Below are 15,610 nucleotides of genomic sequence, written 5' to 3'. Positions count from 1 at the left end.
CAGAGTACACCCGAAGAAGCAAAGTTATGCTTGCGAAAGCTCGTGTTGAGAAATATAAAGTTAACCTTAAGAGCGCCAAACTATATCCTGTTTCATATTTTACTTGAAGCATAACTTTATGATGTAACGCGACACATGCGACTTACTCGCAATACGCGCCAGCATTGGTGACGACACCGACAATTTCCCGCGCCACTAGGCATAAAAATGTGGCGCGTGATAGTAACTGCTGTTAGACTTTCCAGTCGGGCTTCTGCCCCGACAACCCAGCATAGTTCAAAGAATGCTGATCACTCATACATGCTAGTTTTAGTTTGCCTTGTCTGATGATAAAGTGTGGCGCGCACGTGGTTGACGCGTGCCACATTTTCGACCTTGATTGACTGGTCACCCTGTTAAGACTTTATTTCAAAGAATATAGAGGTTGAAGAGAATGTGAACCTTACAACGATTTATCGAATAAAATTGTGATCTTCAGATATTTTGCAACATCTATGACTGTTAACTCTAGGAACCAATTTGTGATTTTTCTAAAATGGGACTTGCAGAATTTCTGAGAGCAGCAGTTCCAATAACTTTGGTTGGTGTAATCTCGTATGCTTATGTTACTCAAGAGTCTGTCCAAAGCCAAATATCTCAAGAAATACTGAAGGGACAGAGATTGTCTTCCAGTGATCTCAAAGATCGCCAGAATCAAACCGACCAGTTTGCTCAACTTATTGGATTTAAAAAAAATAAGTAAAGGCAAAGGAATAAAAAGAAACATCCCAATATTTTGTCAGAATGTCGGAGAGAGCAAATGCTGTAAAATGCCCCATGTGCTTTAAACACTTTTCATCTCCTCTTATTTTCAGTCACGTGCAACATTGCAATGGAACAAAAAGTAATGAGACCAGTAGTGGGCATGCCACTGAGAAAACAAGTGCACCAAATCTTCTTAAAAGATCTTCACCATGGAGCCAATTCCCTAATTCTAGAAAGTTGGGCAAGAAAGAGGAGGCAGAAACATCGAGCAAGAATGCAGGCGTGGGCTGTCATGGTCCGAACACTCTGAACGTTTCAACAACCAGCAAGTTGCAAACCACAGGATTTCCCCGACCTCTGGCTGAGATGGCCCGGCCTGCCACGTTGGAAGAATTTGTAGGTCAGGTCAAGGTGGTTGGAAGAGAGACTTCTCTTTTTCAGTTGATCAACAACAACATCACTCCATCGATGATATTTTGGGGACCTCCAGGATGTGGGAAGACCACGTTGGCAAATATTATTGCCTGCAAAGCTCGCGCTTCACCCAATAAGAATCCTGTTCGGTTTGTGAAGTTGTCTGCCACAAATACAGGCAAAGCTGACGTGCAGGCCATCATTAGAGTGGCAGCAAATGAAAAAAAAATGTTTCAACGTAGAACAATATTGTTCATTGATGAAATCCATAGATTTAATAAGCTTCAACAAGACACATTTTTGCCCCACGTTGAAAATGGGACGATCGTTCTTCTAGGGGCCACCACAGAGAACCCGTCATTTTCCCTCAATTCAGCTCTCCTGAGCAGGTGCAGGGTGGTTGTGCTTAACAAGCTGTCACCATCAGATGTTGAGTCTGTTCTTACAAGAGCAGTCAAAATGCTTCTTCCAAATGCTGATGTGATCTCTCACAAACTTACAACCGACGAGATCGATACGGGGAGCGATAAGGAGATTGTGATTTATCAGTCAGCACTTCAACTACTGGCAAATGTGTGTGACGGTGATGCTCGCACTGCCCTTAATGGACTGCAAATCGCCGTTGAATCCTTGAAATCAAGTGACGGAAAACAAGTCATTGATGATGCTCTCATCAATAAAAGTTTGGAAAGAAGTCACGTGCTTTACGATCGTTCGGGTAGAAGCATGTTGTAACTCTGAATCATATAATTGAGGTGTACAAATAAGAATATTACAGGTGACCAACACTATGAAGTAATATCCGCCCTGCATAAGTCTATCCGTGGCGGTGATGACAACGCGGCTCTGTATTGGCTGACGCGCATGATTGTTGGAGGTGAGGATCCAAAGTTCATTGCCAGGAGGTTGATTCGAATCGCAAGTGAAGACGTTGGTGAGATCATTCACTTCAGCTCCAGGAAAATTTTTTGTCAAACTTATTTTGCTTTTTGTGTTGCAGGGTTGTCATGCTCAATTTGTTTTGTGTATTTTTAATATTACCTTGACTGGTGTTATGTGGTTGCTTTTAATGGCTGGTGTCCTGGCTTGAGATTTTTTGTACCTACATTCCAATAAATATCAAATAATTAATTTCCTTGAAAATATTTTTCAGGTCTTGCTGATTCAAATGCTTTAAACCTGGCAGTCTCTACCTACCATGCAGTCATCTACATAGGGCTTCCTGAATGTGATGTAAGAGCTTAATTTATCCAGTTCTATTTGCAAAGCACACACTAATCACTGGTGTATTGTTTCCATTAACAGGCTTCACTTGCGCAATGTGTTGTTTATCTGTCTCGTGCACCAAAATCAGTCGAAGCATATTTGGCCCTAGAAAAGGCAAAATCATGTATAAAAGATTGCAAGGGAGCTATTCCAAGTGTAAGTGTTCAACGTTTTCTCCTTGATATTCCCGGTAGCATGACATTGATTTCTATGTTAGGTTCCGTTACATTTAAGAAATGCATCAACGAAACTGATGAAGGACCTCGGTTATGGGGCTGGATACAAATATGAATACGACCCCGACCAAACTTATCTTCCCGCTGAACTTAAAGGCGTTAATTTCTTTGTCACTGGATGATTTCTCTTCACAAAATGTCTCCATTCTGACTTGTAATAAAAATTTCCGCTGCGACCATGTATTGACGCAAGGGCTTAGTATTTTGACATGGAGCTTGTTTTCCAGTCAGCTGTGCTTCAACTTTATCAATGATTAATTACAGCCAACTATGTGGTGATGGCATCAACTAAGGAATACTATGATAGAATCTTACCGGCTGTTCTACCTAACGCAACTCATAAACTCAGTTTCCATTATTTAAGAGAATCTAATGTTTTTTCTTTCTATTGTATCTGTATTTACACAAATACATGCATCTGTCTTGAAAATAATATCCTCGAGTAATAATAATATAGTCCTTTATAGTAATAATCTTAATATTGTTGATACTTTATCCTTGCTCTCTTTGTAAAATTGATAATTTTAGCAGACTGCTAAGCATAAGCCAGCTCATAAAAAAATGTACTTGAAATATTTCAATGTTATTACAGAGATGTTTTACTACGCAAAGACGCACATCGTTAAACAATGTTTGGGCAAAATTTAAAATGAAGAAACTGCGGCAGTTTTCTAGCCACAAGAATATCTTTAAACAAATGAACTGGCAATTGCAACCAGTTTAGACATTGATATGGGATGTTTCTTTTTTGGATCGTAACCACGCAACCAAGCCGGGATCGGAACGGTGATTCTTGTTCCCTCAGGATTTCCATCTTTATCCAAAATTATGACATTATTTGAATCCATTCTTGCTTTCAATATTCCCATGCTCTGCCTCTGTCCCACAATGAATGCTCTCTTCATGGCTCCATTCTTGGTGATGAGGCACAAATCACCAACCCCCCCAACGTGTCTTTTTGTCTTCGTGTAGATCTCAATGATCCTAGCGGAACGTATTACCGGCTGTAACGCAGTTGGACCGTTGTCAACAATACGAACTCTGGTCAATTTTTGGAGAGCTCTCGTCTGCAATTTCTTAATGTCTCTGTCACGGTTGCGGATGTTGCTGTGTCCTCGCTTGTACCCAATTTGTACATTGTCGTAAAATGTTTGGTTGTCGTAACGCATGCGGTCTGGAAGCCAACTGCACTGCGTGGTGCTGAATGCAAACCTAGAAATACAATGCAACCTTATTGTTGTAAAATCTTGTTTTGAACAATCAATGCTCAGACTGGAAAGTTTGCAAAGTGTGTGACCAATGTTTATCCTTTTACCTCAATGCATATATCAGATGGATAAACAATTTTATTAGGTTTTTTATTTTATATCTGGTACAGCGAATTGCTCAAATCTGAAACAGTGCTCTAACCATATTGCTACAGAGCCAACAAAGCATGCCAAGTTATAATAAATCCTTCCCAAATTATGGCCACCATTTTTAGTGGCAATTTTTTTTCTATTGTCGATATAAAGTTAACCATAGAAATTATCAACCCACTTAGGTTCTTTTTCAAAATTGCAACTGTTTTGGCGTGGAATTAAAAAGGTTTCACCCAGATGAGTTTCTCTTAGAAAGTTTGTTTTCATTGCGCTAGATGAATATGCCAATAAATCAAATGTAATGCCAAAATTTGTGTCACACAAACACACTGCTAATGTAATAATACATATAGAAAATATTGCAAAATGGCAATTTTGCATCAGGAAATTTGTGCATTTATAAATCAGCTTTCTGTGAAAAACATTTTTCAGTCTTTAAATTGAGTGCACAGAAGTTTTGTCCGAGTCATTAAGTGCAAAATAAAGCAGGAGTGCGGCACTGAAGCTCATAAAAAGTCAAATTGGAAAGTTTGCTGTTTTTGGGTCAGAAATCCTCAGTGCAATCAAAACGAATGAAAAAAGAAATGGTGTGCAGGTTAAACCATGAAAATTTCCACATATTTTAGTGGCATACCATACATGTATATAACATACAGGGGCTTGTTAAAGGATCAAAACCCACACCTTGAAGTGGTTGCGCTCTTACTGTGCATATTTTCTGCACTGAAGATTCTGTCAAAAAAGAAACTTTGTTTTTTTCTAAAAATACAGTCTGGCAAAAAATAAACAAGACGAACGTCGTCAAAATGAGCAACTATTATATCACGCACAATGCAAACTTTGTAGTGTGCGCATCATACAGTATCAATGCAGTCAGTGAAAAACAGAACCTCTGCAAACGAAGGGAACGAGGATGCACGGAAGCAGAGCTGAATAAACAGAAGTTCCTCAACAAAATTTCCATCCTAACCTACGACATAAACCCTGTGATCAAGTCTATGGAAACAGCTGGCGGTAACCGCACCTTCGAATACCTGAGAGTGAGACCTAGCCAAGAAAGTTTACTTTCCAGTTTCGACTATTGCGCTGCACCTACGGCCACGAACAACTCATTCCAGAGAAGCTGGCGTGTGCAAATTGGCCTCACTTAGACATGTGGCGTGTTAGAAAAATACGACGCATAAGAATGTTTGCATCAATCAATCATTTTATTTTTCGTCAAAGGCGCGGTGGGGTCGAAAAAATCAAGCCAGTTGTTACCAGCACGGACCAGTTGTTATTAACAATGAACGGGAAATTTGACAAAACCAAAAAGGCTTAAAATGTGCTCAAAAATAATTAAGGTTATGTTTGCTGGTAACAACTAGCACGGCCACTAACCCATAAATAGTTAAATCTATACAACATAAGTAAAAAAACTTAATTAACAGACGAACAGGTGGTGTGTTTAAGCAATCATTGCCAGAGTTGTAACCAAGTCATTTCTTTCTGACTCGAGTCATTTAGAGTTGTGACTCGACTCATATCGAGTCAATTTAAATTGTGATTCGAGTCAATACCTTGCAACGTAAAAATTATTTTGACGTCACATTATGCGTTGCGTTAAATTGGTTGCTAAAAGGTAATAACTGTCAACAAATTAGTCTGGTTGATATTCTTTACGAAGAGATGTAATATTTTTGAAAATGCTCCATTTTTGATACATAAAGTGTCCTTTCTAGCCGTCACAATCGTCATAACGTGATTCAGGTAATTCTGGACTTTGACTCAATCTAAGTCGAATCATTTAGGACTTTTGACTTGAGTCAAACCGAGTCATCAAAAAACGTGACTCGAGTCATTACAATACTGTTAAATGCTGTACATCAGTGGATGTGAAAAGTATTTGTGTGATTGCTTTACAGTACAGTTTATTTCTATGTTGTGGCGATGGTTGGGATTATATTAATGTTTTTGGACGACACAAAGCCAAAGGCTTTAATTGCTCGTTTAGAACTCCTTTTGTTTATTTTACTTTTGACTCCGTTGCTTATGTTATTTCTTCTTGCTTCTTTAAGTCAGCACAACGTTCAACACAACTCAAAGTCCAAATTATTTTATTCCAAAATGTGGTAGCAATCACGTCAGAAGAAATTATTATGTCATTCCCAAAAACACACTTGTGAAATAGACATTTTCATAAACCCAGATTTTCCCCAAAAAAGAGCTTTTTTTCAGAAGAGAACGATTAAACCAAAGTCAATTCTAGTTATCCTTTTGCTACAGCCAATCAGCTAAGGTCGCCCCTTCTACAAATCGACGTGCTACAAAAAAACTCCTTTCTAACCAGCAACAATTTGACAACACTACTTACGTCACAAAACTATGTCACAAGAACACTTATAACTTCGTAACACTCCAAATGCACTACAAGCACTTGAAAAGCATTTCCCAAAACCATCTATTGATTGAAATACGGAAACTATTTACGTTTTTAAGAATTAGCCTAAATGTTTGAATAAGATGACTAACCAAAGACAGTACAACTTTCTTAATAATATGCACAACTTGTATCATTACAAATGCCACAATGTTATGACTTATGTGACGGTTACCACGATTATGTGGCAATTGTATGTGGCCTTGCTTGTGCCTCAATCGTAACCAGTTTAGTTTGCAAACTCCGAGCACCAAGAAAGAGGACAATAATAAAACATGGTGACAGCCCTTTTTCATTCGCTAAGCTTTTGCGAGCACCAGGCCCAGGGAATACAAAATGGCGGGCAATTTACCGGTTCCTTCACCAATGGTGACGGTAAAGTTGTCTGACGGGAAAAGTTTAGAAAAATTGGACTTGCTTTAAATAGCAGTTGTGGGAAAATTATGAAATTGTATCTGGGTTGAAATAAAAGAAGCTGAAGTTCGAGTAGCAACGTCCGAAACGTCCCTTGAAATTCTCCAATGGTCTCTCAAAAATAGTTTTTTTGCAAATACAGCAGAAAATTAGCAATTACCGCATAAGCTGGAGTATTAGCTCGCCCCTTGTTCCAATTAAAGGCAACCTATTGGTGGTTCGGTGTAATCATTACCTTCGTTTTATCGTGGCTACAACTTACTCTGCCACTGTACGTTAAACTCATCTTTTATTCAGGCATAAAAAGGAAAAGAAAACGGCGATGACGTATGGGAATAGGCAATCTTATCACGCACAGGGTTGTCATATTGATATTTTCCTGCCAAACTCTTCAACGTTGGCATATTTATGACGTTTGGCATACAATGTTTTGGCTAAGCATTTCGACGTTTTTTGGGAAAACGTGTTTCAAACCAACTTTTTATTTGAAAGGAACGCATCGCATGGATGGTGCTGATTTTAAAGGAAAATATTTCAGTTTTAAACTTGCTAACTAAAAATTTGTTATCAGTGAGTTGTGGTTTGGTTTATCTTTAATCGATGTTCGGCGGCGAATTTCACTTTACTAAAAGCCGTTTTGTAAAATGTGCACTGTAAATAAGAAATAATGTATAATTATTAATAAATAATTCGTTTAGGCAGTAATATTTAATTTCAGTTCATTTCCCTAAATTGCATAATATAGAAAGCATAACTACGCTCTCTTAAAACTTTTTAGCGGTCGCCAAAGTGAAACTTTAAAAAACCTGCGTAAACAAATGAATCATTGCTCCAAGTCTTTAATTCCAAATATGCATAAAGGATGTTATCTTGATTCCCACTCTGCACTCGAAGGCCTTAGTTTTGTTTTTATAGCTGTTACACAATGAGTTTTGATCTTTAGTTTCTTTCACTTGTGCCTGTGCTTCATTGCCAGGCCTGGGTCGTTCATCGTAGGCTAACCTTCCCGACACTGAGTTCTTTTTGTACCAATGTGGTTGCGACTTGTTTGTAGGCTGCATTTGTTTCATGTTTGGTCTTTTCTGCATGTTCATAACTTCACTACTGATGCAGGATTTTTATTTTATTTATTAAGTTTGCTTTCTTCGGCTCAATCGCCTGTAATGCCGTTTAATCTCACTTTCTTGCACATTACTTCATCCAGCAATTGATTATTTCCAGTCACTGCGTTTTTTCTCATTTCACTGTGATGACGCCGGTTGCACGAAACAGTTTCCCTTCTCTTCCATCTCTTCCCATCGGTGCTGAAAGTGTTTGAGTGAATCCGACTGCAAGTGTTGGTGAAAAGTCGTTTTGAGATTGTTCTTTCATTCCATTTATTTTGTTCTTCGTTGTAAAATGGTCTCCAACCTGTCATTTGAGGGCGCAGTTGTCCCCTTCACGTGGACAGTAGTTTTATAGCTACAACCAATGTTCGCTCTAAGCTGCGCGCGTGCGCAAATGCGCGCGTGCGCAAATGCGCACTGCTGACACGGTCTCCGCGCACAGAAAATCTGTGCTGCACACAAGAAAAAAATCCAACCTGAATTAAAAATGAAATAAACGCATAATAATGACCACAGTGCGTCTGAGGTTACTCACAGTGGTCCAAGAGACCGCTCAGGGAGTTAGTGTGTTTGCTCAGACTCGTGAAAAATTAGAGGGAACGTTGGCTACAACACATACTTATAGGCTCTTATACCGTATACAATATCTAACTTATCCCGCATTTTAGAGATTTTAGTGAAGCTATTGCCTATTTTTGTGATAGCTTTCAAATATATGAGCAACACTTATTCGTTGACTCTGCTGTTGCTGTTCGCTGTCGGAGAATGATATGATATCTTGGCATCACAGTCTACTGTAGGCCTATAACTTAACCTCATTGATGGTTCTTCACAGCTCCCGATTACCGAGCTGGCGCTGGTGCCAGTTATGATGGTGCCAGTTATGATGGGGAGGCTACAGCTTGAGACATTTTTTTATTTTATTGTGTAAATTATTGACCGAATTTGGAACTGGGTTATTCAGGGCCGCTGAACAAAATCAAGCGCTGCCGATACCTTACGCGACAGTATTACAACGATAGCACCACTAGGAATCGAACCCGGTTTTCATATTTAAGAGTCATGCAATTCCTATAATCGCATTGCTGTTGACCCTTCTTGACACCTGCGTGTTACGCAACATATGAGAAGCACATTTGTTTATGCCTGCACTATAACGGAGATAATGATGTTTCTATGCCTTTCGATCATTTAGTTTTATTTTATTTACTTCTTTTCTTACTAAGGATTCCATAAAGGGGTTGTCCACCAACGCAATATTTGCCGCAAATGCCAACGCAAGTTTCTCACGCAATTTACTTTACAAATTCAGTATTTCTATACTGACGTCATCATTTCAATTTGGAAATTCGTTCAAACTGAAGGATTTTTTTGGGCAACTTGCTGAGCTCAATTTCAGTTGAATTACGCGGTTTAAGGCAGCTGGGTTGGAAGAAAAAAAGAAAAGGAATTAAATTTCGTTTATAGGCCTATTAGTTGAATTATGGTTTGAATATAATTAAGTCATAAACATGGATTAGGTTGAAGTTAGTGTGTGATTAGTTTCAGTTTAAATCAATATTTCCGCGAATACTTTTTGACGCTTCCACGCTCATAACAATATATTGAAGAATAATTTTGACAGAATTTGTTGCTGCATTTTGTTTTCGAATTCTATGATTATTCACTTTTTGTAAACTTTGTATAAAATTAATTTTATCAGAGCCAGAAAATCTTCGATGTCAAAAACCCATGATTATTATAAAATCAATTGTAATTTCTTGCACATGAAGAAAAGTTTGAAACACACAGTTGGTCGAGACCAGAGCAGAGGAAAACATCAAACTTGACCCTCCACAATCCTTGGAATACTGCTGCTGTTGCTCTCCTCCGAAGATTTGCGTTCAAATGTGAACGAGATGCGCTGTAGTGCGTCCCTTATAGTGTTTACTTTCGTTGAAAACTGAAAATCATAAATTAGGTTTGATGAATCGCGGGCATATACTTGTATCTGCAGTGGGAGATTCCCCTCCAGTAGTTTCCCAAAAATATAACTGTGGCATCTTTCTAAGTGAAGTTCACTCGCATGCTTGTACCTTACCTTGATGCTGTAAACTCTCTTCGCTGTTTTTCGAAACCTGCTCCCCAGCAAGGTGTAAATGACGCAGTTGACTAAGCTGTTTCCATACAAGAACACAGAAGCAATAAAGGCAAATGAATTCTGAAACGAGAACACAACAGACCTAATCAACGTCATCGTGTACCCTCGATATTTTAAGCAAATCGTTTTCATTACGAGGTTCTGTCCGCTGTCGTCAGCAGCCCCGTAGAGTTACCTGGAATAACTTTAAAGGAATTGAGTAACGCTCTGCTGAGTAAACGTCGGTTTGATTTGCAAAAATAATGTGAGTGACCAGACTGAGTATGGCCGGGAGAACCCCAATTGTGAAAGCGATCACCATTCGTCGGATTATTCTGGACATTCGTTTCGTCACATCCTCTTCAAAGGTGAAAACATGTTGTCAATTGACCCCGTTTCAAAATTTAAAACTATCCTCACCTTCCATTGCAAGGTTCTTGTTCCTGCTTGCGCCATCTACCGGCACCATAATGGACGGTCTTGGGCTGTTCTCGTTTCTGATCGGACATGTTGGAATTGCCACCGACATGGCGCGGCGTCCGTGGTGGACAGGATGTGGAATTGTCAAAAAATTTCCACTACTCAGCTTTGTAATCACGTGATCTTCAAGTTTTTGGATTCCCGCCTTCCTCTCGTCATCAGCCAGCGCTGATTTGAGACTAGATATCGAGCTGGATGACGTAACACACTGTGATGAACTGATTGTGGCGCCGCTAAGACTCTGACCTCGATTCCTGGGGTCGACCGAGTGGCGTTTGTAAGCGGAAAAATTGTTTTTCTTCTTCTGCCGCTTGAAAGATCGAACGAGGCAGCAGTTGACGATCAGCACAAAGATGAGGGGAACGATCAAGCAGAGGAAATACATGGACAGGATCAAATACATCCCCCGAGAGCTTAACGACGCCCGGAAATGACGAAGGTTGATTGACGTCATTTCCTCTGATGTTAAGTTGTACAGTTGGGTGTAGTTTTCTGGAGTAATTATATAATAGCGACATATAACTAACCTATATGGCATTTGACAGAAGTAGTGATTAGGTTAAAATCATGTTCTCAAAGTCATTATCGTTTCCTTCAAGACGGAAAATCCGATTTAATAATCTTTCATTTTATTTCGACCATTTTACTGTCACGTGGTTGTAACTCACTTTTCATCGTTTCATTGCCATCGACGTCACTCGCTGATGATGTCACATTAAAAAAACCTTTCCACGAAAACGTCGGTACTGACGTCAACGATATTTCAACCTTCTCCGTCGCCAGCACAAAACTTGCTGAATATAAGGGTAATCCCCTTTAGTGAGAAGTTTTTAACATATCAAAAATAATAGCAATTTACCCGAAACAACGCCGTAGGTGGTGGATGATGACGCAATAGGAAAGATGGCAAGTCCTGATGACAACAACCAGATTACCATTATGACGCACAATGCTCTTTTTTTGGTCAGAAGCTTTTTTGCTTCGTAGCTAAATGGTCTCGTGATCGAAAAGTATCTGCAAAACTTTCATTGTTGCGTCACAAAACTTCTTTATGAGAAGAATAGTCCCAGCATCATACCTGTCCAGGCTGGAGGCGACAAGGCAATAAACAGAGTTACTGAGGGTTAGAATTGTAAAGAACCCGATTGTGACGTAAAACGGTTCCCGGCTTTCGTAGACGCTCCTGGAAATTGTTCCGGGCGATCTGAATGGTCTTGGCGCAAAAGTTATCCAATGAAGATGATAGATCAAGGAGGGGACAACCAGCAACCCTGTCAGTTAAGAAATAAAAAAAGCTTCGTGCTTGATAAAGTTTGAAGTAATTACGACGGTTATTAGCGATCTCCTCAAGCAAAATTAGCTGAAAAGATTTGTTTTGCTATTTGTCAGAAAGTAATTTTATAAAACTATTCAACTTTAAAAAATTGCTTTCGACAAAACTTGAAAGATTTCTCGCCCATGTAGGGCGGTGACGCAATTACCATTTTAATGACTCGGTGCGAGGTATTTTCTTGAAATTTCCCAGCCAGCGTCATTTGAAATGTAATTAATGGCGCAGACCTGACAATTTCTCTTGTGACTAATTAATTTATGTGAAATAAACGTGTCAGAAGCGAGACGCGTGAACCAAAAATAAGATCTTAGAGTGTCATAGCCTCGAATCAGCAACCAGAAACCACATCAAAATATAGGAGTCAGATATTTTCTGTCAAGTCATTCGGTCTCTATATAAATATAATGACTATCAGTCAGTTCTTTGTCGTGATTACAATAATTATCTCTGAATCCGAATAAAAATAATGTTGGTAGCAATTATGGTGTCGCATTGCAAATAAAATCACATCAACCACTGATTAAAACGTGCAATCGACGCGTTTAGGAGTTCACGAAGGAGTGCTCTATTCAAAATGATTAATTATTATTATTACGTGCTGATGTGCTAGAGCGCGTGTCGGTGTCGCCCTCAGACGAGCTGACGTCAACACAAAACTCACCAACCAACAAGTCAGCGACGGCAATCGACGCTTTAAAGTATCCGTAGGGTGAGTGAAAGTATTTGTCGCGCCGCACCACCATCAGCACTGTGACGTTGGCGAATACAATCGCAATACAGAGGAAATAAAACAAAGAAATCGCAAAAAGCGTCAAGCTCCTGAAAGATAAAACAAACATTTGAGGCCATGCTGAACAAAAAGTAAAAACCATCACGTGTGAAGGATCGGGCCAAGTAGGTCAAAATCGCCTAATCGCGGATGAATACGGGTCCACAAGGAGGGGGATGGTGGATTGGGATCGGGGTCGGCCAAAGTGGATCCACACAAAGATCAATGCGCGATCGCTACTCACCTACACACGCTCGGCATGTTGTTGTACGGTGACGTCATGGCGGGATCGACATCATAATAACTTTTGCTAGCACCAAACGCGTAAGTTGGGCAAAACGGAGACCAGCCAATCAACCAATCATCGTATTCCACGTCACGGTTATATTGCAAGACTTGCCCACACATACGAGCCACGTCATCAAAATGGGATAAGTCACTTGCATAAAAATAACCGGGTTATACGTCACTGGACATGACAAAAGCTGAGTTGTTAACTAAACTCGAGTATGAGGTCATCAGTGTAAGCGTTGTACCTCTCGGCGTCGTCGCAGATTTGATCGAATTTCGAAGGAGAACAGAATTTGTCGTAAACGAGCCGGTGGTAAGGGGTGATTGCTTGATCACGATCCTCGCATTCTTTGAAAAACTCGGAGCATTCGCAAAATTTCAAACCTGCAGGAAAACATGTCGCGTATTAACGTGACTGCCGTGTCAGGGTGCACAAAACCACCAAGTCACATCGCGATATTTCACGCTTTTCATCGCTGTTTAAATTGTTAAGATTAATTCATTGTCCATCTTACATGTTTCAGCAGCAAAATGCAGTTTTCCATTAAATTTGGCAAATTTAGTTCTAACAAAGTTTCACAACAACAAAAATTAAGCTCACATTGAAATTAAACACTTTCTTGTTTTACCGGGAATCAGCAGAAATAACTGAATAATGAGAAGCGATTTATTCCTGCAAAATAGTTCAGTGATAACGAAACTTACCGTCCAAGTACAGAGGCAGGGGCGTTGAAATGAGGTTGAAGCTATAGGTTATGGCTGAGCAGTTGCACGCACTTATATCGGCCGCTATCATCTCTATACTGTATGTTATTGTATTGTACTGTACACTCTATACCGCTCGAAACCTCAATAAGCGAAAGAAAAGAATAATTCCAGAATACTTTTTTATTCAATTAATTTGAGGAAGCTTGCAATGGCACAATTCCAAAACACTCATAGGCAGGCTGAGGTAAAATGCCATTATGATGTCGAAATCTCCTCCAATCGTCACTTCCTCTATTCTGGCCGCAAAAATAAATGTCGCCGTTGTTTGGTTTCGAAAACTTTCTTTTCATTAACGTCATATAAAGCAACGCGGTCACAATAGCTTAAGACGTCATAAAAAAGAAATAGGAAAAATAATTTCATGCCTAGGAGCTATTTTAAAAGTTCACGTCAAACCGAGCTGATTAATTAAATCGTAAACCGAGCTCGTGTTGACAACAAGATGCGACTCCTGCAGTGTGAAAACGCTCATGCAAAAACCTGTCGGCTACTTAGGGCCGTTTGAGGTCTCCATTCTTGCAATTGCATTTCGCGCATGACCCGTTCGCTATTTTAAAGGCAATTGTAATAATTGCGATTATTAAGCACACGTCACTTGAAATACTGATTCCACCATGATTGAACATTTCGGAGAATGTACGTTGTCGCTAAGTCATTTACTTAACTAAGATTGAAGCTGATGAGAAGCGCCATGCCGTTGAAAGCAAGATAAATAATGACCAATAGACTCATGCTATGTGTGTATTTCTATTCACGAGAAATGCTGCAGGATTGGGATTAGCTCGAATCGTTGGTTTGTTTTAAATTTTACACCAACTCCAAAAGTGATCGCTTTCTATTAAACAATTTCCTTCTCTCGTTCGTCCCACACAGGCAACATATACTATAACTTTGTTTCTTGCTGTTGCATTCATCCATTCATTACCCTTCTTACTGCGGCCAATTGCCAATATGAACTGCAGCTGCTGTTTTCGTGCCAATAGATGCACCCTGGGCTGTAACTGTAAAATGAATTCTTCTTGCCGGGTATTTATTCACTTCTAGAGCATGTTTTGCTAAAAATACTTTGTCAATTGCCAACATTCGTTCACGTTATTTTTATATTTACGTTTTATTGTTTCCACGCCGATTACTCCGTCTATAATAACTCAATATGATCGAGTTGTCCTGAAAAAAACTTCCCATTAGAAATTGCCGCTTTACGGTATCTTAAGGATTGCTCACATTTACATGTTTCACGGGAAAACTTAATTCGAGAAAGGTGTGTGCTGTGGAGAAAACAACTATAATTTCTGGCACGATAAACGCCCTCTTGAGGTTATGTTTGCCAAAGTAAGGCAAAGCCACGTGATGGAGCTCAAGAGCACCGACATCAGGAACTGTATTCACATCATTATTTTAAATCTGTTTTGGTGGTATTGTGCAGTATATTATTGAAGTGAAATAAAAAAGTATTCAAATAATTTTGCGAAAAGTGATTTTTTGTGCCGTTAAATTTGACGCATAATTTGGTCCTTGTCGATGCAAATAAAGGCGAACGGTGGGAACCAAAGACAAAACGGCAATTAGTTTGAATATGAAATGAAAAACAATGCCAGCAAATTAAATTTTTTTAATCTAGATTGGTTGATAAACAGATATCATGAAAACTTTTTTGAATATTTTTTGCGGAAAGTGATTTTTCGAGCCGTTATATTTCATGCATAGTTTTGTCCTTATCGATGCAAGCGACCGTTTGTGAGCTATGAGGACCAAAGTTAAGTCGCTAATTAGTTTGAGTATAAAATGAAAAATAATGCCAGCAAATTTTGTAATTATTTATTTTAGAGCGATAGATGAACAAGCGTGTGGAAATTTTTTTTGTTTTGTCTACGCGGAGTCGTTTTTTAT

The 15,610-nt window shown here is 39.3% G+C and overlaps 3 protein-coding genes across 4 annotated transcripts; 1 reads left to right on the top strand and 2 right to left on the bottom strand.

The window, feature by feature from the left end:
* Positions 1-297: 297 nt before the first annotated feature.
* On the top strand, positions 298-2,841 carry LOC143461849 (ATPase WRNIP1-like). The gene is made up of 5 exons (XM_076959753.1): positions 298-1,876; positions 1,937-2,092; positions 2,312-2,391; positions 2,464-2,580; positions 2,642-2,841. Exons 1-5 carry the CDS (start codon positions 784-786, stop codon positions 2,780-2,782), a joined length of 1,587 nt encoding a protein of 528 aa, XP_076815868.1. The 5' UTR covers positions 298-783; the 3' UTR covers positions 2,783-2,841.
* Positions 2,842-3,208: 367 nt separating this feature from the next.
* LOC143461854 (large ribosomal subunit protein uL14m-like) lies at positions 3,209-5,145 on the bottom strand. Of its 2 annotated transcripts, none has more exons than XM_076959759.1 (2): positions 4,912-5,145; positions 3,209-3,872 (listed from the first exon to the last, which is right to left on the bottom strand). In XM_076959759.1, the coding sequence occupies exons 1-2, from the start codon at positions 4,983-4,985 to the stop codon at positions 3,350-3,352; spliced, it is 597 nt and encodes a 198-aa protein (XP_076815874.1). In that variant the 5' UTR covers positions 4,986-5,145; the 3' UTR covers positions 3,209-3,349. The 2 variants fall into 2 exon arrangements, with proteins under 2 accessions (XP_076815874.1, XP_076815875.1); XM_076959760.1 differs by lacking the exon at positions 4,912-5,145 and adding an exon at positions 4,706-4,902.
* A 4,492-nt stretch (positions 5,146-9,637) lies between these two features.
* LOC143461848 (uncharacterized) lies at positions 9,638-14,952 on the bottom strand. Its single transcript, XM_076959752.1, has 11 exons — positions 13,658-14,952; positions 13,198-13,336; positions 12,906-13,100; positions 12,554-12,711; positions 11,638-11,830; positions 11,419-11,573; positions 11,228-11,353; positions 10,500-11,051; positions 10,276-10,439; positions 10,041-10,160; positions 9,638-9,902 (listed from the first exon to the last, which is right to left on the bottom strand). The coding sequence occupies exons 1-11, from the start codon at positions 13,746-13,748 to the stop codon at positions 9,780-9,782; spliced, it is 2,016 nt and encodes a 671-aa protein (XP_076815867.1). The 5' UTR covers positions 13,749-14,952; the 3' UTR covers positions 9,638-9,779.
* Positions 14,953-15,610: the final 658 nt, after the last annotated feature.

The sequence above is a fragment of the Clavelina lepadiformis genome, chromosome 6, assembly GCF_947623445.1.
Source record: "Clavelina lepadiformis chromosome 6, kaClaLepa1.1, whole genome shotgun sequence".
NCBI lineage: Eukaryota > Metazoa > Chordata > Ascidiacea > Aplousobranchia > Clavelinidae > Clavelina > Clavelina lepadiformis.
Note: the sequence above shows the minus strand (reverse complement) of the source record. Positions and strands in the feature narration are given on the sequence as shown.

Bases quoted from the DNA above. Each gene is read 5' to 3' on its own strand.
- LOC143461848 (XM_076959752.1), bottom strand. From the start codon at position 13,748: ATGATAGCGGCCGATATAAGTGCGTGCAACTGCTCAGCCATAACCTAT. The intron at 11,354-11,418 runs GTAAATTGCTAT...CCTTATATTCAG, and splicing joins CACCTACGGCGTTGTTTCGG to CAAGTTTTGTGCTGGCGACG. The intron at 10,440-10,499 runs GTGAGGATAGTT...TCACCTTTGAAG, and splicing joins CAAGAACCTTGCAATGGAAG to AGGATGTGACGAAACGAATG.
- LOC143461854 (XM_076959759.1), bottom strand. From the start codon at position 4,985: ATGGAAATTTTGTTGAGGAACTTCTGTTTATTCAGCTCTGCTTCCGTG. The intron at 3,873-4,911 runs GTTCTGTTTTTC...TTGTATTTCTAG, and splicing joins CGTTCCCTTCGTTTGCAGAG to GTTTGCATTCAGCACCACGC.
- LOC143461849 (XM_076959753.1), top strand. From the start codon at position 784: ATGTCGGAGAGAGCAAATGCTGTAAAATGCCCCATGTGCTTTAAACAC. The intron at 1,877-1,936 runs GTAGAAGCATGT...AGAATATTACAG, and splicing joins CGTGCTTTACGATCGTTCGG to GTGACCAACACTATGAAGTA. The intron at 2,093-2,311 runs GTGAGATCATTC...AATATTTTTCAG, and splicing joins AATCGCAAGTGAAGACGTTG to GTCTTGCTGATTCAAATGCT.